This window comes from Anomaloglossus baeobatrachus, chromosome 8 (assembly GCF_048569485.1).
Source record: "Anomaloglossus baeobatrachus isolate aAnoBae1 chromosome 8, aAnoBae1.hap1, whole genome shotgun sequence".
Taxonomy (NCBI): domain Eukaryota; kingdom Metazoa; phylum Chordata; class Amphibia; order Anura; family Aromobatidae; genus Anomaloglossus; species Anomaloglossus baeobatrachus.
In genome coordinates this window covers 226,725,288-226,748,369 of record NC_134360.1, presented here as the reverse complement: position 1 = coordinate 226,748,369, position 23,082 = coordinate 226,725,288, and the positions used below count along the sequence as shown (strand labels likewise).

Sequence of the window (23,082 nt, the reverse complement as noted above, 5' to 3'; positions counted from 1 at the left end):
ACGGCAGGTGTTGCAAATGGCCTTTTTTGAATCATCTGGATCCAACTTAAAAAACTGCCAGACTCGGGAAGACCTAACATTTGTACAGGCACCTTGTGTCGTCGTGTTGTTCCGGGGAACGGTTGCCTGACTTCTGCCTGGGGCCACCACCCTGCTTCTTACTGCCTGTTGTGATGCTACGCCTCCCTCCCCCTGTGCACTGCTGTCCTCGCTCTGCATATCCTCCTGCCAGGTTGGGTCAGTTACTGGATCATCCACCACGTCGTCTTCCTCTTCCGCACCCTGCTCCTCCTCCTGACTTCCTGACAATTGTGTCTCATCATCGTCCACCACTTGTTGAGACACATTGCCAACTTCGTGAGAACGTGGCTGCTCAAATATTTGGCCATCTGTACAGACGATCTCCTCATGACCCACTTCAATATGAGCTGGCGAGAGGCCAGAATGTGTGAATGGAAACGTGAACAGCTCTTCCGAGTGTCCAAGTGTGGGATCATTAATGTCCGAGGAGGACGTGTACTCAGCCTGGTGGTAGGAAGGAGGATCAGGTTCAGAAATGTGCGGTGCAGTATCACGGCTACTGACACTTGACCGTGTGGAAGACAGAGTGTTTGTGGTGGTGCCAATCTGACTGGAAGCATTATCTGCTATCCAACTAACAACCTGTTGACACTGGTCTTGGTTCAAGAGCGGTGTACTGCTGCGGTCCCCAAGAATTTGGGACAGGACGTGCGAGCGACTAGATGTGGCCCTTTGTTGTGGCGAAATTAGAGCTTGCCCACGACCTCGGCCTCTGCCTGCACCACCATCACGTCCACTTCCTTGTTCCTTGCCAATGCCCTTGCGCATTTTGCAATGCTGTGCACTGCTGACGTGTATATTCACTACTTGTGCGTTATATCAAAGTTTGTGGAAATTGCACACAAGTGCACCTGTACGCTGCCACCAACAGGCACACACGTGCGGTTTTAAAAACCAAGCACGGACGCAATAAGAACCTAACAGGTTTTTTTGGGGAGCGACAATTACAGACAAGTCAGACACTATTTGGACTGTTTTACACTGTGTACACCAGCCCCAGATATGATGAAGGCTGGTATACGGTCACCACTACCCTGCCTGCCTGCCTGTATACTGGTACAATAGTCCTGACAAGGACTCTTCTGGTCACTAGCCTGTATTCAGACCTGGCTATACCCTGCCTGTATATAGCAACAATAGTCCTGAGAAGGACTCTGCTACTGTACTCCGACCTGGCTATACCCTGCCTGCCTGTATACAACTACAATAGTCCTGAGAAGGACTTTTGGTCACACTGTTTGCAGCCCTGCAACTGAAAAAGCTATAAAGGGCCGCAAAGCTTTCCCTGAATCAGCGACACTCTCCCTGCACTGACTGTCTGGATGGCTGTGAGCAGAGCACAGCGCGCCCGCCGGTATAAAGGCTCGGTCACGCTGTGCAGGCCGGCCAATCACTGCAATTCCACAACTAACAGGGCTGTGGCATTGCAGTGGTCTGCCAGCCAATCCCTGCATGAGGGCTGGCTCTCAAAAGAGCGCCAACATGCAGAAATGAAGACCACGAGTACAGCACGAGTATCGCGAGATTACTCGGTCCCCGCCGAGCAGCCCGAGTACAGCGATACTCGTGCGAGTACCGAGTAGTTACAAGCATGCTCGCTCATCACTAGTTATCAGTCATTGTACAGGAGGTGAGCTGTGACATCACCTATTGTGAATGGTGGATCCTGTGTTATCTACTGTATATAAAGGTGTTATCAGTCATCGTAAAGGAGGGGAGGAGGTGAGCTGTGATATCACCTATAGTGAATGGTGGATCCTGTGTTATCTACTGTATATAGAGGTGTTATCAGTCATCGTACAGGAGGGGGAGGGAGGAGGTGAGCTGTAACATCACCTATTGTGAATGGTAGATCTTGTGTTATCTACTATATACAGTATATAAATGTTATCAGTCATTGTACAGGAGGGGAGGAGGTGAGCTGTGATATCACCTATTGTGAATGGTAGATCTTTGTTATTCATTGTAATCCTGCCTGTTATGATAAGAACAATATAACATGAAGAAAGGGGTTTATAACATGAAGAAAGGGGTTAACAGTCTGCGCTGCCAATGGAGAAGATGAAGCCGATAGTGTAATGCAAGTACTGGTATGTGTCTAATAAACTTCTTTCTCAGGACGGAGACAACTGCAATTGATGTATATAAAATAAACCCACTTATTCGGGTTCATTTGAAAATGAGCACAAAGGATAAGTCAAGTGACAAAGCAATTATCAGGTTAAATAAAGTTATAATGAAGATTATGGATTGTATGAAAACGTCTACAGCAAAGATGGAAAGCTATTGCCTGTGATGATAATAAGGCTGCTGAAAAGTCTCCTGTACAGAGCAGAAAGGGTCGGCTTAATATTGGGCTTTGTGGCCAGAGGAAAAACTTTAAGATTTAGTATTTTTTTTTTTTTTTTAATATAAATAATTTATAAAAAAATGTGCAAAAAACATCACCAAAATGTAAAGAAATGCACACAATATAGTGGTCTATTTCTGATGACACATTCCCTTTAAGGCTACTTTCACACTTGCGTTGAACGGCATCCGTTGCGTTGCGTTGTGTGATGGATGTAACGGATGTGTTGCATTTAGTGGCACAACGGGTGCAACGGATCGTACAAAACGGAATCTTTTTTTTTTCGTTTTACCGGCGGCAGACTATTGTGAATGATCAGCTGATCGTTCGGCCGCCGAGAATGTGTAAGGGGGCGAAGTGCGGGGGGCGCAGTGCGGGGTGGGTGGAGCCGAGCACGACCATGGCGCTGAAGATGTCAGTGTAGCGAGGAATGCAAGGCTGGGGACAGGTGAGTGTGTGTGTGTGTTTGTGTGTGTGTGCGTGCGCGTGCGTGTGTACAGTGGAGTGGAGTGTGGGAGGGGGCGGAGCCAAGCGGGAAAGTGTCGGGCTCCTTGCACTCGTAGCCAGGGTAAATATTGGGTAACTAGGAAAAGCGCATTGCTTAGTAACCCGATGTTTACCGTGGTTACGTGTGCAGGGAGCCAGAGAGAGCATGCGCAGCGAAATCCTATGGATTGCGCTGCTCAAAAAACACTACATGCAGTGTTCCCTCCGCCCGACGCAGCGTCAAAATAACAACGCAGCGTCAAAATAACAACGCTGCGTCGTGCAGCGGATGCAACGCAAGACCATCCATTGCTATCCGTAGCTAATAGAAGTCTATGAGGAATATAACGGTTTCCTGCAACGGTTACCGTAATTCCTCAAGGCTGTGGATAGCAACGGAAGCCGTCCAACGCAAGTGTGAAAGTAGCCTGAGAGTGATTGTTGGCCGTTTTGGTGGTGGCTCCATTATTTACTTAATTCTTGTGTCTTTTCTCTTAGGTACAGAGCCAACACCTACTGCTCCAAATCAGACGTGGACATGTTCTGCCGGGAGGTGTCCATCCTGTGCCGCCTCAATCACCCCTGTGTCATCCAGTTTGTGGGGGCTTGTCTGGATGACCCCAGCCAGTTTGCAATCGTTACGCAATACGTTTCCGGAGGGTCTCTGTTTTCTCTTCTGCATGAGCAAAAAAGGTAATTTATATACGTAGAAAGCCGTAAAAAGTTCAATCGTGACTATGAACACTTTCCGATAGTCCATAATGGGTGGTTCTGCAGCCGTGTTTGCGCTCACACACGTCCCACCAGATTCAGTAATAAATCTGTATACACTTAGCTCTTCAGCTCCCTCTAGTGGTGGATGTAGGCAGACACAATTGTATCTTATACCTTGAGCCTACGATGCATCAAGTATTTTACCCCAGAATTCTGTCGTAAAGCTTTGTTATTATCACAATAAAAAATGTTTGCAACTCGAAATTGCACAACCATTTTGAAACTTTTGTCATTTTTATGCCAAACCCGTCCACTGCTTCCATCTCTATGGGAAGTGACGGAGCGTAGCCCAAACCCACCCAACAAATGCCTCATAATTTAGGGCACAATATGAGTAAATTCCGCCAGAAATGTTCCCCAATTATTGACTGAATTAATATTTCTGGTCTTTTAATGAATTAGGCGCCTTTTACCCCAACACTGCATTGTGCACACCGGTCCTAATAAACTGGGGTCAAACTGTTGTGCAGGTTTATCAACGTATTCTGCTCCACAATACTGACCCCGATTTGATATTACATTTGCACCTATTTTTATTTTTTGGTGTTTTTCACTTTCATTTGCACCTTAGTTTTGTTTTAGTTTGTGCCTTTTTTAGACACTGTTTTATGTGTTTTCACCAGTTGGTGTTTTTTCAGATGTTCGTCATTGTGGGCATGATTTGGGTTTCCTCTCCACCCCAAAGTGGGTGCTACTAGCATGGTCAGGTTTGGTCGCTGTTACCCGAGGAGATATGACACGCAACTAGAGATGGGCGAACCCACAGATATTCTGATTCGGCGGGTCCAACTGGATATTAAAAAAAAAAAAAAAAAATCTGGCTCAGGAACATCTCTCCGAAAGCCGATCCCCATATAAGTCTATGGGGACCCGAACATTGTGCTTTAAAATTGTGCTAGAAAGGGCTCATCCCGATTGCGCAGCAACTGCAGGATGTAGCAAAGCTGGATCATCGTGGGACCTCATTTGGATTTCATCAGAACTGGGTGTGTGGGGTTAATAAATTGGAGAAAAGGGGTGTATTTATGTGGTTTTTATTTTAAATAAAGAATTTTTTCAGTGTTTTGTGTTTATTTCTTTTCACTTTCAAATTAGTGATAGGGGGTCTCCTAGACTCCTCCCATTACTAACCTAGGGCTTACTGGCAGCTGTGAGCTGGCATTAATCCCTTATACTACCCCGATTGCCACCACACCAGGGCAAAGGGAATGAGCTGGGTGAAGTGCCGGGATTGTTGCATTCAATGGATGTTACAATCTTGGGTGGCTGCAGGCTGCTATTTTTAGGCTAGGGAGGACCCAATAAGCATGGGTCTCCCCAGCCTGAGAATACCAGCCCCCAGCTGTCGGCTTTATCTTGGCTGGATATCAAAATTGGGGGAATCGCATGTCGTTTTTAAAAAAAAAAAAAAAAATAAATATTAATAATTAATAAAAAGCCGAATGCGGTTCCTCTTATATTGATACACAGCCAAGATAAGCACACGGCTGGGGGATGCAGCCTGTAGCTGTATGATTTATCTGTGCTTGGTATCACAATATGGGGGGGACCCTATGCCAATTGTTTTATTTATTTTTACACTATAGATATGCAGACATGCAGCGTGTGTAATTCCAACCAATCACAGATGCTGTCACACAGGGTGGGGGTATGGTCTGACTGCCGTGGGCGTGGGAAGCAGTGAATATGTATGACGGGTAATAAGCTGCCCTGGAAGTAGTGTTACAGCCACGCAGAGACTTTATTCCCTATGTTCTTACTTTAAAAAAAAATAAAGGAAAAAGAATCCAGGTGGCTGAATCCAACCAGTTACACAGACTTCCCTGAGAACTCCGTGGTCGGGGGTCGGTACATGGATACTAGGTATCCGATGTAGACCACAAATAGTGTTGAGCGGACCCGAACTGTAAAAGTCCGGATCCGCGCGGTTTCAGCGTCCGATCTGGACCCGGGAGTCCGGCCGCACTATCCGGGTTCGGGATTATTTTTTTTCTCTCTCTCTCTCATCTCTCTCCCTCTCTCTCTTCCTCTCTCTCTTCCTCTCCCTCTCTCTCTGTCTCCCTCTTCCCCTCTCTCTCTCTCCCTCTCTCCCCGGATCCGCTCCCCATTGACTTACATTGACCCAGATCGGATCCGGACCTCTGTGACAACCCGCGACGGATCCGCCGGACCCGGATTATGAGCAATCCGCTCAACTCTAACCACAAACTTTACAGTTCGGGTTCGCCCATCACTACACGCAGCTATTTTGCTGCAAACTTTTTTTGCCATCTCAGTCCAATAGAAATCAAAAAATACAAATGTATCAAAATGTCACTCGAAGGCTGATTTTTGCATCTCTGCTTCCAGCAAAAGTCTTTAATAATAATCCTCCGTCCCCCCCATTACTGTTTTTATTAGAGCTGTGATCATAAAATAGCACGTATTTTGGCACAAATCTACACCTATTTATAGCTGTGGGCATAGCCAGGAATAGATCCTCATCTCATACACGTGCAGAAAATTGAAAAACGTCACCAGTTTTGCACAAACAAGCACTGAACTCAAGCGGCCGACTTTGAAATCAATTTTACTGTAGGAAATACAGTATATGTATATTATATGTTTGCATCAAATTTATGAAAATGTGGTAAATTTGTCACCTCTTTGAGTATTCCTGATTGCTCCTTCAATGCTTATGGCACCCAGCGAACATTTTGAAATTGTGCACCATTATTGGAAAATTGATGTTTTTTTGTGCCAAAATTCTAATAATGGCAGCCGAGGTTCATAAATTTTGTGCAAAATTAAAAACGCTTTTTATTTTAGTTGTTGACCTGTTTTGAAACCTTATAATGCAAAAAGTCACAAAATATATTTAAAAAAAAAGGGCCAGACATATAATATATAATAACTACAGGGAGGACGGAATCACGTATGTAACAAAACTGTGTGATAAATCATAAAGCCGCGTTCCCACGATCAGGATCCATTCAGTTTTTGACGCTGCACAATTTCTGCATCATCTCCGCACCTTTGTTTACTTGTGGCTTTTTTTCTTTGCATTTTTGTCCCTGTTTGATGTGTCGTCCTTTAATAATGTTTTGGTTTTGAATCTCCCTGATATTCACATCTTTATATGCGGATTGCTTACGTTCTTGGTGCGTTTCCAATAAGAGGTGAGCCAGATGATGGCCGGCAGTGCTCTCCTCTACTTCATCATAGGTGCTGTGGATGTGTTCCACCCCGACCAGGGGGGTGCGACACTTACTTGCGCCTTCGATGGCTCGTCCGCCACCCCTTCGCCATTCACCGGCATAGACCTCACAGAAAACAATTTCTCTTTTAACTCAAACGCATTAGTTCTTCATAGGAGATATCTTCACAGTAAACGTTGTCAGTCTTCAGTTCAGGCGTCTTTCACACATCAGTTTTTGCCATCAGGCACAATCCGGCGAATTGCGGATAAAACAGATCCGGCGTCTGATGCCACCGGATCCATTTTTTTTCCTCATAGTCTTGCATTAGCGTTGGATTGTGCCGCATGGCCTAGCGTTTCATCCATCGTACGACTGATCCGGCAAAAATTGTCTGTGTGGCCGCCGGAAGTAACATTGAAAGCAACATTTTTTGGGATCGTCAAAAAAAAAAAAAAAAACAGAAGGCGCCGTCAGTCTTTTTTTTTTTTTTTTTAGAACGGAAGCCTATGGGCTCCGGATCCATTGACTGAATCAGGCGACTGATCCATTTTTTGTTTCTGGGCATGCCCAAACGGTGTGTAAATTCACTTCTGGTCACAAAAATCTCTCTCTCTTTTTTCTCCTCTTTTCTCTCCTCTTTTCTCTCCTCTTTTCTCTCCTCTTTTCTCTCCTCTTTTTTCTCTTTCTCTCTCTCTCTCCTCCCTCACTCTCTCTTCTCTCTCTCTCTCCTCTTTTCTCTCCTCTTCTTCTCCTCTCTCTCTCCTCTTCTCCTCTCTCTCTCCTCTTTTCTCTCCTCTTCTCTTCTCTCTCTCTCCTCTTCTCCTCTCTCTTTCTCTCTCTCCTCTTCTCCTCTCTCTCTTTCTCTCTCTCCTCTTCTCCTCTCTCTCCTCTTCTCCTCTCTCTCCTCTTTTCTCTCCTGTTCTCCTCTCTCTCTCCTCTTTTCTCTCCTGTTCTCCTCTCTCCTCTTTTCTCTCCTCTTCTCCTCTCTTTCTCTCTCTCCTCTTCTCCTCTCTCTCTTTCTCTCTCTCCTCTTCTCCTCTCTCCCCTCTTCTCCTCTCTCTCCTCTTTTCTCTCCTCTTCTCCTCTCTCTCCTCTTTTCTCTCCTGTTCTCTCTCCTCTTTTCTCTCCTGTTCTCCCCTCTCCCCTCTTTTCTCTCCTCTTCTCCTCTCTCCCCTCTTTTCTCTCTTCTTCTGTTCTCCCCTCTCTCTCCTCTTTTCTCTCTTTTTCTCCTGTCTCTCTCCTCTTTTCTCTCCTCTTCTCCTCTCTCTCTCTCTCCTCCTCTCTCTGTCTCTCTCTCCTCTTCTCCTCTCTCTCTTTCTCTCTCTCCTCTTCTCCTCCCTCTCCTCTTTTCTCTCCTGTTCTCCTCTCTCTCCTCTTTTTCTCTCCTGTTCTCTCTCCTCTTTTCTCTCCTGTTCTCCCCTCTTTTCTCTTCTCTTCTCCTCTCTCCCCTCTTTTCTCTCTTCTTCTGTTCTCCCCTCTCTCTCCTCTTTTCTCTCTTTTTCTCCTGTCTCTCTCCTCTTTTCTCTCCTCTTCTCCTCTCTCTCTCTCCTCCTCTCTCTGTCTCTCTCTCCTCTTCTCTCTCTTTCTCTCTCTCCTCTCTCTCCTCTTTTCTCTCCCCTCTTCTCTCCTCTTCTCCTCTCTCTCTCTCTCCTCTTTTCTCTCCTCTTCTCCTCTCTCCCCTCTTTTCTCTCCTCTTGTCCTCTCCCCTCTTTTCTCTCTTCTTCTGTTCTCCCCTCTCTCTCCTCTTTTCTCTCTTTTTCTCCTGTCTCTCTCTTTTCTCTCCTCTTCTCCTCTCTCTCTCTCCTCCTCTCTCTGTCTCTCTCTCCTCTTCTCTCTCTCTTTCTCTCTCTCCTCTTCTCCTCTCTCTCCTCTTTTCTCTCCCCTCTTCTCTTTTCTCTCCTCTTCTCCTCTCTCTCTCTCTCCTCTTTTCTCTCCTCTTCTCCTCTCTCCCCTCGTTTCTCTCCTCTTCTCCTCTCTCCTCTTTTCTCTCTTCTTCTGTTCTCCCCTCTCTCTCCTCTTTTCTCTTTTTCTCCTCTCTCCTCTTTTCTCTCCTCTTCTCCTCTCTCTCTCTCTCCTCCTCTCTGTCTCTCTCTCCTCTTCTCCTCTCTCTCTCCTCCATAGCAAATAACATTTGGCTTGAAAGGAAAAATTGAGACAGAGCTGTTTTTTTACCAACTCCGTCGCATCAGTTTTCCCACAATCTGCGATGGATCCGTCGCATCAGGCACAAACCGGTTGGATTGTGCCTGATGGCAAAAAACTGATGTGTGATAGAGGCCTTATCAATATTTCCCGAATAACCTTCCTAGGACAGACATGCCACTTTCTCCTGTGTTACCGTTCTGCTACCGCTGCTCAATGTCCAGCTCTTGCTCTGGGTACTCTCTTTGCTGCACCTGAGTCTGACATCTATAGTCCCCGTCTCTTGCAGCTGTGCCCGTAGGACGCAATGGAGGATACTTCCTGTGGCCTGGGCAAACCCTGATCCAGAGCTCGTGGTCCCAGGACCTCCTGTGCAGTACACTACTATCACTAAGGCCTCTGCCACACTCACGTGAATTTCACGCACGTGCCGAGAGACACGTATTTCCCCTGCGTGTTGCGTGCAGGTAAGTACGTGTCTCTGGTACGTGCGTGACACGTGTGTTCTACGTGTGCTATCCGCGATAGCACACGTAGAACCGGTAATTATTATACTCACCTGGTCCTTCCTGCTGTCCGCGCTGCTGTCCGTGGTGCTGATCCTCGGTCTCCAGCCCTTCCGTCTCCCCGCTGCTGCTGCTGCCAGGCAGTGAAGTGAATATTCTATGAGATTAATGAGCGGCGGTCGGCAGCGAGAGGCAGCAGCGGCAGAGACAGGAGGGCTGGAGAAGGTGAGTTAATGTTTTTTATTTTTTTCCCTGACATGTGTGTTTTCTCCGGCGCGTGTCACACGGGACCGCATCCACACTACACCCGTGTGGTACGGGTGCGGGCCGTGTAACACCCGTGCTGCCGGAGAAAACACTGACATGTCAGCGCTTTGAAAATCGCACACACGTACAAACGCACACGGACACACGTTCCGTGTGGTTTTACGTGTGTGTGCCTGCTACCATAGGGTAGCATTGCTGTACATGTCTCCGTGCCGCCGGTACGTGTAAAAAATGACAAACACGTGCCGGAGGCACGGATGTGTGGCGCAGGCCTAAACTGAAGTGACCCATCTGCCCAGTCTGCCTTCTCACTCTCTACTCCGCCCACTGTGTTCTATCTCCTAGGAAACCACTGTATCAATTTCTAGTCTGTGGAATCTGCACTTAGCATTTCCTATTCCATCTGCCACTTAACCCTCTCCTGCACTCTTGCCCCTACGTTGCCCTAAACCTTAACTAAAACATTCTAATACATTACATAATACACATTATAATATTCCCTGTAATAAAAGACCTTATATAAAACATGTTACACTCTATACATTATGCTTCCTATAACTCCCCAAACTGTGCCTCCCGCCTGACACATCTGCTTGACTCAGCACATATTACACATTACTCTAAAACACACACTAGCAATAAACGTAATATTCAATAAAACACTATAACCTATCGGCCGCTAGATGGCGCCAGTTGCTGCGCTGCTTTGGCTCTGCTACATCATCGGCAGCGGCACTGATGTACATTCAACATTAAGGCTATGTTCACACTAGAAAAATGATTTTTCTTAAGAGTGCACCTGTGTTAAAAAACGCACCAAAAACGCACCTGCGTTTTTGGTGCGTTTTTGGTGCGTTTTTGGTGCGTTTTTACCGCTGGTTGCTCCCTGCGTTATTGTGCCAATTATCTATGGCAAAAAACGCAGTAGCTGCAGAAAAGAAGTGACATGCTCATTCTTTTTCTTAAGAAAATCTACTGAAAGAATTTTCTGAAGAAAAAAACGCAGTGTGTGCACAGCTAATTTTTTTTGCCATAGGTTTTGCTGGGGAATGTCTGCAGAAAGGTTACAAGAATTTCTCAAGAAATTTCTGCAGCAAAAACGGACCCAAAACGCAGGTAAAAAACGCAGTGTGTGAACATAGCCTAAACATGTTTATATCACAGCACTGTATAGTAGGAGTGGGAGCGAATCGACCACCTCCTACATAAACACACAAAAAACCTATATGCATTTTTTTTTCCTGCGGTATTTACGCATCTAATGGAAGTCTATGGGAAATTCCGCAGAGATGACACAGCGTTACCCGTAAGTAAAAGTGACATGTTGTAGCTTGCAAAGAGTTTGAGAAACAGAAAATGTGACAACTTACAACTTTTTACTTAATTGTGAGGCTCAGTTAGCGCCAAGAACCGAAACCAGATTAATAAATATAGGCCGATTTACCTGTACGATGTTCATTTATTGGGGTAAATATATAAGGAGTATCTAGTCTTTTTATTTAATTATTGATCAGTTTTTGCAATGTTAATAATCTTTATAAAATTCCTTCTCTCCCAAGCCATGTACTGAAAGTGCTGTTTTAACTGTCTAGTTCGTGCTCCTTTACAAGCTGCTTTGAACTGCTGCTCAAGCAAGAATCCATAAAATATTGTGCCGGCCCTTCAGCGGTCGAACCGCTCGGATTCGGGGGTGATTGCTCATAGTTCGAGGGTCTCTGGACCCGGGGGCTTGGGGCCACACTCCAAATGAAGAAGGGGCTATTTACAGGGGAGATATAGTTTGTGATGCCACCCGTGGGGAGTACCGCCGCTGCCGTTAGGAGTATTCGGGGTGATGGAGTGGGGCAGCAAGATGACGCGACCCTCCACAGGTAGGGGATTACCCCGGGACTCAGTATGGTGCCTTGGGAATGCAGGGGCTCGCAGACTCGCCGGTTGCAGGGGTTAATCGGGTACTCACGCAGAAGAATGCAGACACTGACATCGTGGTAAACCAAGTCTCTGAATGCCGTTGTTTCTTGAGGGGAGCTAGTCCGGGTCCCGTCCCCTATGGCTTTGCCTAACGGTCTGTGGCCTCTCTCCTGGCACCTAGATTTAGATGGTCCGTTTTGGCCCGTCAGGCTAAAGCTTTCTGGGCCCCGCTCCCTGCTGTGGCTAGCAAAGGAGCTTGCTCTCAGGGGCTCACGCTTGGGATTTCAGTGGGCTGCTTTTCTTGGAAAGCCCTATCCCCCTCGTTGCGCTAGTGCCCCCGATCTCTGAGCTGGTGGGAACAGTTCATAGAGGTCCTGTCCTCCTCAGGTTAATTGCCGGGTTGCTTGCAGCTTCTCCCCGACCTAGGGTCCGTGTACCCCGATGTGCCTTCGGTCCCAGCCCGGATGTTGAACTGTGGCTACTGGCTATCCTCCGAGATTAGCCCAGCAACCAGTCACAACCTCCCACGACTGGGTCTCCGATTCCTCCAGGTCCAGACCACCGTCTGCAACCTAGGATACTTTCTCCCCTGGGAGCTCCAACTCCCAGCTTCCTCAAGCTCCTCACTGCTCGAGGGCTACCACTCAACTCAGCTGTCACCTCCCATCTCCCTGCCCTTACCCCCCTAGGTGGGCGGCCCTATTCCAGATTAGCAGCCCACTGGTGTGCCTGGCAGGTGTGGTGCAAGGTGTATCTAGGATTTGTGGATGCTGATGAATGTAGTTCTGCAGGATGGAGACCCAGAACCATGGGGAGTTGAGCCCTGCACGGGGAGAGAAAGATTGTGCAGAACCCTGTGACGACCTGACCAGTCCAGGGCGTCACAATATCATTTGCAAACATCGTGATAGTCTCTTCTCCCTTCCATCTTGTAAATCATGATTGTGTTCAGATTCTATCTAGAGCCGCTGTACAAAGCAGCTGCTAATATTGCATGATGGATACAGTTAAAACAGCACTATCAGTGAGAGAGAGAGACAGAGAGCACTTATTGTTAAAAAAGAAAATTAGAGCTTCATGGCTAAGGCTAGTTTCACACTTGTGTTGGACGGCTTCCGTAGCATTGCGTTGTGTGACGGATGCAACGGATGCGTTGCATATAGTGGCACAACGCAATGCTACGGATCGTACAAAATAACGGAAAGCGTTATTTATTTATTTATTTTTTTCTTCTTTACAGTACCGGCAGCCGACTGTTGTGAACGATCAGCTGATCGCTCTTAATAGCCGGCGGCCGAGCGCTCTCACATGCCGGCGGCCGAGCGCTCAGCTGAGTGCCCTGACATGCCGGCGGCCGAGCGCTCAGCTGAGAGCCCTGACATGCCGGCGGCCGAGCGCTCAGCTGAGTGCCCTGACATGCCGGCGGCCGAGCGCTCAGCTGAGTGCCCTGACATGCCGGTGGCCGAGCGCTCAGCTGAGTGCCCTGACATGCCGGCGGCCGAGCGCTCAGCTGAGTGCCCTGACATGCCGGCGGCCGAGCGCTCAGCTGAGTGCCCTGACATGCCGGCGGCCGAGTGCTCAGCTGAACGTTCGGCCACCGAGAAATAAAATAAAGTTTGTGATTAAAAAAAAAAAAGAGAGGGCATGCGCAGTGAAAAATAAAGGTTTCTGCCGCTCAAAAAAAGTTACATGCAGCGTTGCATCCGCCCGGCGCAGCGTCAAAATAACTATGCTGCGTCGTCCAGCTGATGCAATGCTGACACTTGCTGTCAGGTTTCCAGGTTTTCCAGTTCTCTTTTGATTGCCCTTGCCCTCGGTTAACATGGAGGTTACCGTTCTGTTGCCCTACTTCCTGTCCAGCTGCTTAAAAGGCCGCCTCTAAGTCCAGTCCAGTGCCTGAGTATACTGCCTGCTGTGTGCTCCTGCTGTGTTGCTGCTTATTCCTGATTGCCTCTGGATTCCCCTAAAAGACTACCTACTGATTGACTCTGGACTGTACCCGGCTCTTCAAGGCTGTGCCCGGATTCTGTTTACCATCTTCGGTCAGCACTCCGCCTGGTTCTCTATTGGTTCGTAACCATTCTGGACAAACATTTCCCGTACGGACACTCATTGACTTTACCGCTTGCTCCTTATCCCGGCTGCTGCGCACTTAGGCCTTCCGGGGTAGATTGCCAGACAGTCCCTGTATAGGGGTTCGCTCTGGTGGTCTCTCTGGGGGAGTCCGGTGCGTGGTCCCGGGAATTCCCTCCGCGTCGATTCCGGAAAGTATTGCATGTGTTATTGTGTTGCTGTGTTGTTCTGTATCTACCGTGGTTGCATACTATAAAACATCTTGTACCCGGAACTCGTCTCTGATTGTCATTGCCCTACGCTATCGAAATCCTCAGAACATAGAATAAGTATTACACTTGCGTTTCAGTGCGTCGTCCATACAAGTCTATGGAGAATAGCGCAGTGCGTTAACGGACTGCGCTATTCTCCATAGTGACGGATTGCGCTGAACGCACGTGTGAAAGTAGCCTTAGAAGTGTCAATGTAATAGTAATGAGGAGCCAGCAGGGGGCAGATACTCGCTTACTCCATATACTTTATGCTTATATCATGCTAATGCTGTTTTATCAATATGTCGCGGCCGTTCTATACGGATTGTAACTGTTTTTACCGTATTTTTGCTGCAGGAATCTTGACTTGCAATCGAAGTTGATTATTGCTGTGGATGTCGCCAAAGGCATGGAATATCTTCACAACCTGACCTACCCCATCATCCACCGGGATCTGAACAGGTAGCCGGGAGCAATGTTTTTCAAGGATTGTATATAAGCTGTGAAGTGTCATAAATCTGATATTCATTGCACGGCGCTATATGCGGAAATCGCTGGCGTCCCCTCCCCCAACAGAGTTTATATATTGATATAATCCTTGCAGATGTGATTTACAGAGGTATTAATGTGACTATTACTGCATGTGAGTAACGCAGCTCTGGAGGAGTATGACGGTTATAGGGGCCAAGTCCCTTTGAACATGGTATAAAACGCATTTTGGGGGCAACGGACCCCCATCATAGCGTTTGCACAGGTTTCTAAAGACATTTCCAGAAATCGCTCCACACGTGTCCATGAGATGAGACTGGATTTGCAACTACGATTCATTAAAGTGACTAGCACTGAGCTGCAATACCGCTTACAACCTGAGGACAGGGGGGGCGCTGTTTAATCTGTATGAGCTGGATAAGCTTTACTTATAGCCATCATAAAAATAAAATAACATTATGGTGTGTGCCATATTATGTGAGCGCAGCTCGCCCCGCGCGCCGTCCCTCCGATAATTACGAAGGCTCCGCATTGCTCCGTGTAGGTTAATTGCCTTGTACCATTTTTTTCTCGCATACATGATATAAGTAATTATTTTCTAGACTGAAAGCTCAAGTGGCGGGGGTTAAACATCGCCTTAATTAAAAGTTAATGTCTAATTATGTTACCGTTTCCGATTTCAATCTATGGTGCTGTATAATGTAACGCAAGGTGGCGGAGCGCTCTGCATCCCGATGAGCTCGGTGTCCGGGGAGGAGCGTATGTAATGAAGGTGCAGACACCGGATGCCTTATCGTCTTGGATTTCTGCCTGGAAAGCCATTGGCTCTACTGTGCATGTGCCCCCCCCAAATTTATTTTTTTTTCTATATGCGGCCCATAAACCCAGTTAAATGTGAGATCCCTTGTCATGATTCATACATGGCTCTGCTGTTCCTGAGCTGGTGCATATATGCTGCCTCCGGGGTTTAGGTCTCTGGGGAGGAGTTTGGTCATTTTGGCCCCAACCCGAGGGTCGCGCCGAAATATCTTGGTGCTGCTACCTCCGGGACGTCGCCATTTATATTTCCGGCTCTGCTGCGTGCACTGTTCCTGTGAGAAGTTCTCTATTTCTTGTCCTGCTACCCAAAACGGTCTGTCCTCCTGACCGCCGTCTCTCTTGCCCAACCTGATCACCGTTTCCCCAATCTGCCCTTACCTCCGTCTCTCCTGCCCGTCCTGACCTCCGTCTCTGCTGCCCGTCCTGACCTCCGTCTCTCCTGCCCGGCCTGACCTCCGTCTCTCCTGCCCGGCCTGACCTCCGTCTCTCCTGCCCGGCCTGACCTCCGTCTCTCCTGCCCGGCCTGACCTCCGTCTCTCCTGCCCGGCCTGACCTCCGTCTCTCCTGCCCGGCCTGACCTCCGTCTCTCCTGCCCGGCCTGACCTCCGTCTCTCCTGCCCGGCCTGACCTCCGTCTCTCCTGCCCGGCCTGACCTCCGTCTCTCCTGCCCGGCCTGACCTCCGTCTCTCCTGCCCGGCCTGACCTCCGTCTCTCCTGCCCGGCCTGACCTCCGTCTCTCCTGCCCGGCCTGACCTCCGTCTCTCCTGCCCGGCCTGACCTCCGTCTCTCCTGCCCGGCCTGACCTCCGTCTCTCCTGCCCGGCCTGACCTCCGTCTCTCCTGCCCGGCCTGACCTCCGTCTCTCCTGCCCGTCCTGACCTCCGTCTCTCCTGCCCCTCCTGACCTCCGTCTCTCCTGCCCCTCCTGACCTCCGTCTCTCCTGCCCCTCCTGACCTCCGTCTCTCCTGCCCCTCCTGACCTCCGTCTCTCCTGCCCCTCCTGACCTCCGTCTCTCCTGCCCCTCCTGACCTCCGTCTCTCCTGCCCCTCCTGACCTCCGTCTCTCCTGCCCCTCCTGACCTCCGTCTCTCCTGCCCGTCCTGACCTCCGTCTCTCCTGCCCGTCCTGACCTCCGTCTCTCCTGCCCGTCCTGACCTCCGTCTCTCCTGCCCGTCCTGACCTCCGTCTCTCCTGCCCGTCCTGACCTCCGTCTCTCCTGCCCGTCCTGACCTCCGTCTCTCCTGCCCGTCCTGACCTCCGTCTCTCCTGCCCGTCCTGACCTCCGTCTCTCCTGCCCGTCCTGACCTCCGTCTCTCCTGCCCGTCCTGACCTCCGTCTCTCCTGCCCGTCCTGACCTCCGTCTCTCCTGCCCGTCCTGACCTCCGTCTCTCCTGCCCGTCCTGACCTCCGTCTCTCCTGCCCGTCCTGACCTCCGTCTCTCCTGCCCGTCCTGACCTCCGTCTCTCCTGCCCGTCCTGACCTCCGTCTCTCCTGCCCGTCCTGACCTCCGTCTCTCCTGCCCGTCCTGACCTCCGTCTCTCCTGCCCGTCCTGACCTCCGTCTCTCCTGCCCGTCCTGACCTCCGTCTCTCCTGCCCGTCCTGACCTCCGTCTCTCCTGCCCGTCCTGACCTCCGTCTCTCCTGCCCGTCCTGACCTCCGTCTCTCCTGCCCGTCCTGACCTCCGTCTCTCCTGCCCGTCCTGACCTCCGTCTCTCCTGCCCGTCCTGACCTCCGTCTCTCCTGCCCGTCCTGACCTCCGTCTCTCCTGCCCGTCCTGACCTCCGTCTCTCCTGCCCGTCCTGACCTCCGTCTCTCCTGCCCGTCCTGACCTCCGTCTCTCCTGCCCGTCCTGACCTCCGTCTCTCCTGCCCGTCCTGACCTCCGTCTCTCCTGCCCGTCCTGACCTCCGTCTCTCCTGCCCGTCCTGACCTCCGTCTCTCCTGCCCGTCCTGACCTCCGTCTCTCCTGCCCGTCCTGACCTCCGTCTCTCCTGCCCGTCCTGACCTCCGTCTCTCCTGCCCGTCCTGACCTCCGTCTCTCCTGCCCGTCCTGACCTCCGTCTCTCCTGCCCGTCCTGACCTCCGTCTCTCCTGCCCGTCCTGACCTCCGTCTCTCCTGCCCGTCCTGACCTCCGTCTCTCCTGCCCGTCCTGACCTCCGTCTCTCCTGCCCGTCCTGACCTCCGTCTCTCCTGCCCGTCCTGACCTCCGTCTCTCCTGCCCGTCCTGACCTCCGTCTCTCCTGCCCGTCCTGACCTCCGTCTCTCCTGCCCGTCCTGACCTCCGTCTCTCCTGCCCGTCCTGACCTCCGTCTCTCCTGCCCGTCCTGACCTCCGTCTCTCCTGCCCGTCCTGACCTCCGTCTCTCCTGCCCGTCCTGACCTCCGTCTCTCCTGCCCGTCCTGACCTCCGTCTCTCCTGCCCGTCCTGACCTCCGTCTCTCCTGCCCGTCCTGACCTCCGTCTCTCCTGCCCGTCCTGACCTCCGTCTCTCCTGCCCGTCCTGACCTCCGTCTCTCTTTCCCGACCTGTCCTCCATACCTTCCTGTTCTCCGGTCTCCTGTCCTGTTTTGTGTCCTCCAATCCCTCCCCTGTGCTTACTTGCTCTCCCGGTATCTGACCTCAGCTCTGTTCTTTGACTTTGGCTTGTTTTCCCCTCTGTACAGAGTTGACATCCTGCCATTGACCCTGACTGATCACTATCCCTGCTCTTGTGTTAGCGACCTCTAGTGGGCTTTTAACTAACTGCACGCAGGAGTTCTTTTCCTACCTGACTCCCAGCACCCCCTATGTGTAGCTTGACACCCCTGGCCTAAAGGGACGTCTCTCCTCTTTAAATGTCTTTGTGGCACCAGCTGAGGTGTTCAGTTACTATATAGCGCTGTTATGTGCTCACTATATGGCATTATTACATTGGCCCTGGGAAGGGGAAGGATTGAAAGCTGCATATATATATAATGTAGAATTATACTGTATCCATATTCTACCTGACGTTTATACCCAAATTCTGTACTATGCGACCAATGAGTTCTCAAATGATGCCGCCATCCAGGGCTTAAATAATACTGCCATACTACAGTATGTCCTCGTAGATGAGTAACAATTACCAAAGCGTACTATGCTATTTAAGGCATGCTGTGCGGTACTATTCTATAGCATGATGTTACTAATGATGTCATCGTTTTTGTGATGATGTCATTAGTCTGTATATCTGTGTGTGTGTGTGTGTGTGTGTGTGTGTGTGTCATTGTGTAGGGTCCTGTCCCCCCAAAAAGAGGTCCAGGCTGGCGGTGGACCCCTACAGTAAACCTCACCCCATGCACAGTCCTCCAGGGACAGTTCTGAAAGTCAAAGGGAATCCTAAGGACGTTATTAACAGTCGGCCGCGGTGGAGGGCGCTGTTCTGCTCCCACTATGACGATCACGGGGTGGTGTTTGATGTGCCGGGGGATCAGTGACGGGCGTCGCACACTGACAGCGCTCCTTTAAAGTCTCTTTCTAAACTTTCTGATAATCACCAGAGTATAAAATATTTGCTGTCAAACGGCGTGTCGCCTGTAATGAATGATTTAACGATAAATGCACCTGCCAGAAACAGAACGCCGCGTGTGATACCTCAATGCTACAACACAAAGCAACATTGTGACTGTCTATTCAGGCGGGAGTTCTGCAACTTTCTACAAGTCCGTTATATTTTTGTGTCTGCTCTTCAATCTACAGTGTTTGATCCCAGTAATCATCAGGGCTTCTCAGTGTGAAAGATTGTGAATTATATGAAGAATTCTACTCCTAGAGAAAGGTACTGAGCTTATTGTATATAGGAGTAGTATTATAGTAGTTATATTCTTGTACATAGGGGCAGTATTATAGTAGATCTATTCTTGTACATAGGGGGCAGTATTATAGTAGTTATATTCTTGCACATAGGGGCAGTATTATAGTAGTTATATTCTTGTACATAGGGGCAGTATTATAGTAGTTATATTCTTGTACATAGGGAGCAGTATTATAGTAGTTATATTCTAGTACATAGGAGCAGTATTATAGTAGTTATATTCTTGTACATAGGAGCAGTATTATAGTAATTATATTCCTGTACATAGGGAGCAGTATTATAGTAGTTATATTCTAGTACATAGGGGCAGTATTATAGTAGTTATATTCTTGTACATAGGGGCAGTATTATAGTAGTTATATTCTTGTACATAGGAGCAGTATTATAGTAGTTATATTCTTGTACATAGGGGCAGTATTATAGTAGTTATATTCTTGTACATAGGAGCAGTATTATAGTAGTTATATTCTTGTACATAGGGGCAGTATTATAGTAGATCTATTCTTGTACATAGGGGGCAGTATTATAGTAGTTATATTCTTGCACATAGGGGCAGTATTATAGTAGTTATATTCTTGTATATAGGGGCAGTATTATAGTAGTTATATTCTTGTACATAGGGGCAGTATTATAGTAGTTATATTCTTGTACATAAGAGCAGTATTATAGTAGTTATATTCTTGTACATAGGGGCAGTATTATAGTAGATCTATTCTTGTACATAGGGGGCAGTATTATAGTAGTTATATTCTTGCACATAGGGGCAGTATTATAGTAGTTATATTCTTGTACATAGGAGCAGTATTATAGTAGTTATATTCTTGCACATAGGGGCAGTATTATAGTAGTTATATTCTTGTACATAGGGGCAGTATTATAGTAGTTATATTCTTGTACATAGGGGCAGTATTATAGTAGATCTATTCTTGTACATAGGGGGCAGTATTATAGTAGTTATATTCTTGTACATAGGGGCAGTATTATAGTAGTTATATTCTTGTACATAGGAGTAGTATTATAGTAGTTATATTCTTGTACATAGGGGCAGTATTATAGTAGTTATATTCTTGTACATAGGAGCAGTATTATAGTAGTTATATTCTTGCACATAGGGGGCAGTATTATAGTAGTTATATTCTTGTGCATAGAGGCAGTATTATAGTAGTTATATTCTTGTACATAGGGGCAGTATTATAGTAGATATATTCTTGTACATAGGGGGCAGTATTATAGTAGTTATATTCTTGTACATAGGGGCAGTATTATAGTAGTTATGTTCTTGTATATAGGGGGCAGTATTATAGTAAATCTATTCTTGTACATAGGGGGCAGTATTATAGTAGTTATATTCTTGTACATAGGGGCAGTATTATAGTAGTTATATTCTTGTACATAGGGGCAGTATTATAGTAGTTATATTCTTGTACATAGGAGCAGTATTATAGTAGTTATATTCTTGTACATAGGAGCAGTATTATAGTAGATATATTCTTGTATATAGGAGCAGTATTATAGTAGATATATTCTTGTACATAGGGGCAGTATTATAGTAGTTATATTCTTGTACATAGGGGCAGTATTATAGTAGTTATATTCTTGTATATAGGAGCAGTATTATAGTAGTTATATTCTTGTGCATAGAGGCAGTATTATAGTAGTTATATTCTTGTACATAGGGGCAGTATTATAGTAGATATATTCTTGTACATAGGGGGCAGTATTATAGTAGTTATGTTCTTGTATATAGGGGGCAGTATTATAGTAAATCTATTCTTGTACATAGGGGGCAGTATTATAGTAGTTATATTCTTGTACATAGGGGCAGTATTATAGTAGTTATATTCTTGTACATAGGGGCAGTATTATAGTAGTTATATTCTTGTACATAGGAGCAGTATTATAGTAGATATATTCTTGTATATAGGAGCAGTATTATAGTAGATATATTCTTGTACATAGGGGCAGTATTATAGTAGATATATTCTTGTACATAGGGGCAGTATTATAGTAGTTATATTCTTGTATATAGGAGCAGTATTATAGTAGTTATATTCTTGTACATAGGAGCAGTATTATAGTAGTTATATTCTTGTACATAGGGGCAGTATTATAGTAGTTTTATTCTTGTATATGATGGCAGTATTATAGTAATTATATTCTTGTACATAGGTGTTACCTCACCGCCGTAGTCCGCTCTATCGACTTCTACTCCGATCGCCAGGTGACACCGTGTTCTTGCCGGGGATAGTGCTGGTGATGGGAGAGGAGTCGATGCCAGCAGCGCTGGTGGGCACAGGCTTCGCTCATCCACTGGGCTGGGTTTCCTGGGGATCTGCTGTGCCACTGGCTGACTGTAGGTGGCGGGTGTCTCCCAGCTGAAGTACCATCATTCAGCTACAGCCTATGGGAAGACACCACACCCTTCTTAATGCCCCTCCTGTCTGCTGACTTCTGCCAGAGATAGTTCTGAAAATTCTGGCTCCTGTTTCGTCCTGTTCTGTGATTTCGTCTCCTGATTACCGCTTGTTTCCTGACTACCCTCCTGCCTGCCGTTTTTGTACCTCGCCGACCGATCCGGTTTTGACCTCTGCTTGTTTCTGATTACGTCCTTGTCTGCCGATTCTGTCCCTGTTCCGCAATTCCTGGTTTGACCCTGCCTGACTACTACTCTATCAGACTGCAGCCTTCCACAGGTAGTGATCTCCAGGGCCCTGTGTAATTCCAAATCCCTGTATAGCGGTTAAAGGGTTTCAGGGTTCTGGAGGTCCTGCTTGGTGAGTGGCTTCCCTCTAGCCTCCCCATTACAGCCCATCTGAGTCTGTGGATCTAGGCAGGCGTTACAATAGGGGGCAGTATTATAGTAATTATATTCTTGTACATAGAGAGGAGTATTATAGTAGTTATATTCTTGTACATAGGGGCAGTACTATAGTAGTTATATTCTTGTACATAGTGGGCAGTATTATAGTAGTTATATTCTTGTACATAGGGGCAGTATTATAGTAGTTATATTCTTGTACATAGAGAGGAGTATTATAGTAGTTATATTCTTGTACATAGGGGGCAGTACTATAGTAGTTATATTCTTGTACATAGGGGCAGTATTATAGTAGTTATATTCTTGTACATAGAGAGGAGTATTATAGTAGTTATATTCTTGTACATAGGGGCAGTATTATAGTAGTTATATTCTTGTACATAGGGGGCAGTATTATAGTAGTTATATTCTTGTACATAGTGGGCAGTATTATAGTAGTTATATTCTTGTACATAGGGGCAGTATTATAGTAGTTATATTCTTGTACATAGTGGGCAGTATTATAGTAGTTATATTCTTGTACATAGGGGCAGTATTATAGTAGTTATATTCTTGTACATAGAGAGGAGTATTATAGTAGTTATATTCTTGTACATAGGGGGCAGTACTATAGTAGTTATATTCTTGTACATAGGGGCAGTATTATAGTAGTTATATTCTTGTACATAGAGAGGAGTATTATAGTAGTTATATTCTTGTACATAGGGGCAGTATTATAGTAGTTATATTCTTGTACATAGGGGGCAGTATTATAGTAGTTATATTCTTGTACATAAGAGCAGTATTATAGTAGTTATATTCTTGTACATAGGGGCAGTATTATAGTAGTTATATTTTTGTACATAGGGGGCAGTATTATAGTAGTTATAGTCCTGTACATAGGGAGTAGTATTATAGTAGTTATATTCTTGTACATAGGGGCAGTATTATAGTAGTTATATTCTTGTACATAGGGGGCAGTATTATAGTAGTTATATTCTTGTACATAAGAGCAGTATTATAGTAGTTATATTCTTGTACATAGGGGCAGTATTATAGTAGTTATATTATTGTACATAGGAGTAGTATTATAGTAGTTGTATTCTTGTACATAGGGGGCAGTATTA

The 23,082-nt window shown here is 47.1% G+C and overlaps 1 protein-coding gene across 3 annotated transcripts in view; it reads left to right on the top strand.

Annotated features, from left to right (window-relative positions):
* TNNI3K (TNNI3 interacting kinase) overlaps positions 1 to 23,082 on the top strand; it is a 215,997-nt gene that overhangs the window by 51,347 nt on the left and 141,568 nt on the right. For all 3 annotated transcript variants that reach the window (XM_075320308.1, XM_075320306.1, XM_075320305.1), the window contains 2 exons: positions 3,416 to 3,610; positions 14,378 to 14,482. In XM_075320308.1, the coding sequence (XP_075176423.1) occupies positions 3,416 to 3,610; positions 14,378 to 14,482 (300 nt within the window). The remainder of the gene's footprint in view (positions 1 to 3,415; positions 3,611 to 14,377; positions 14,483 to 23,082) is intronic.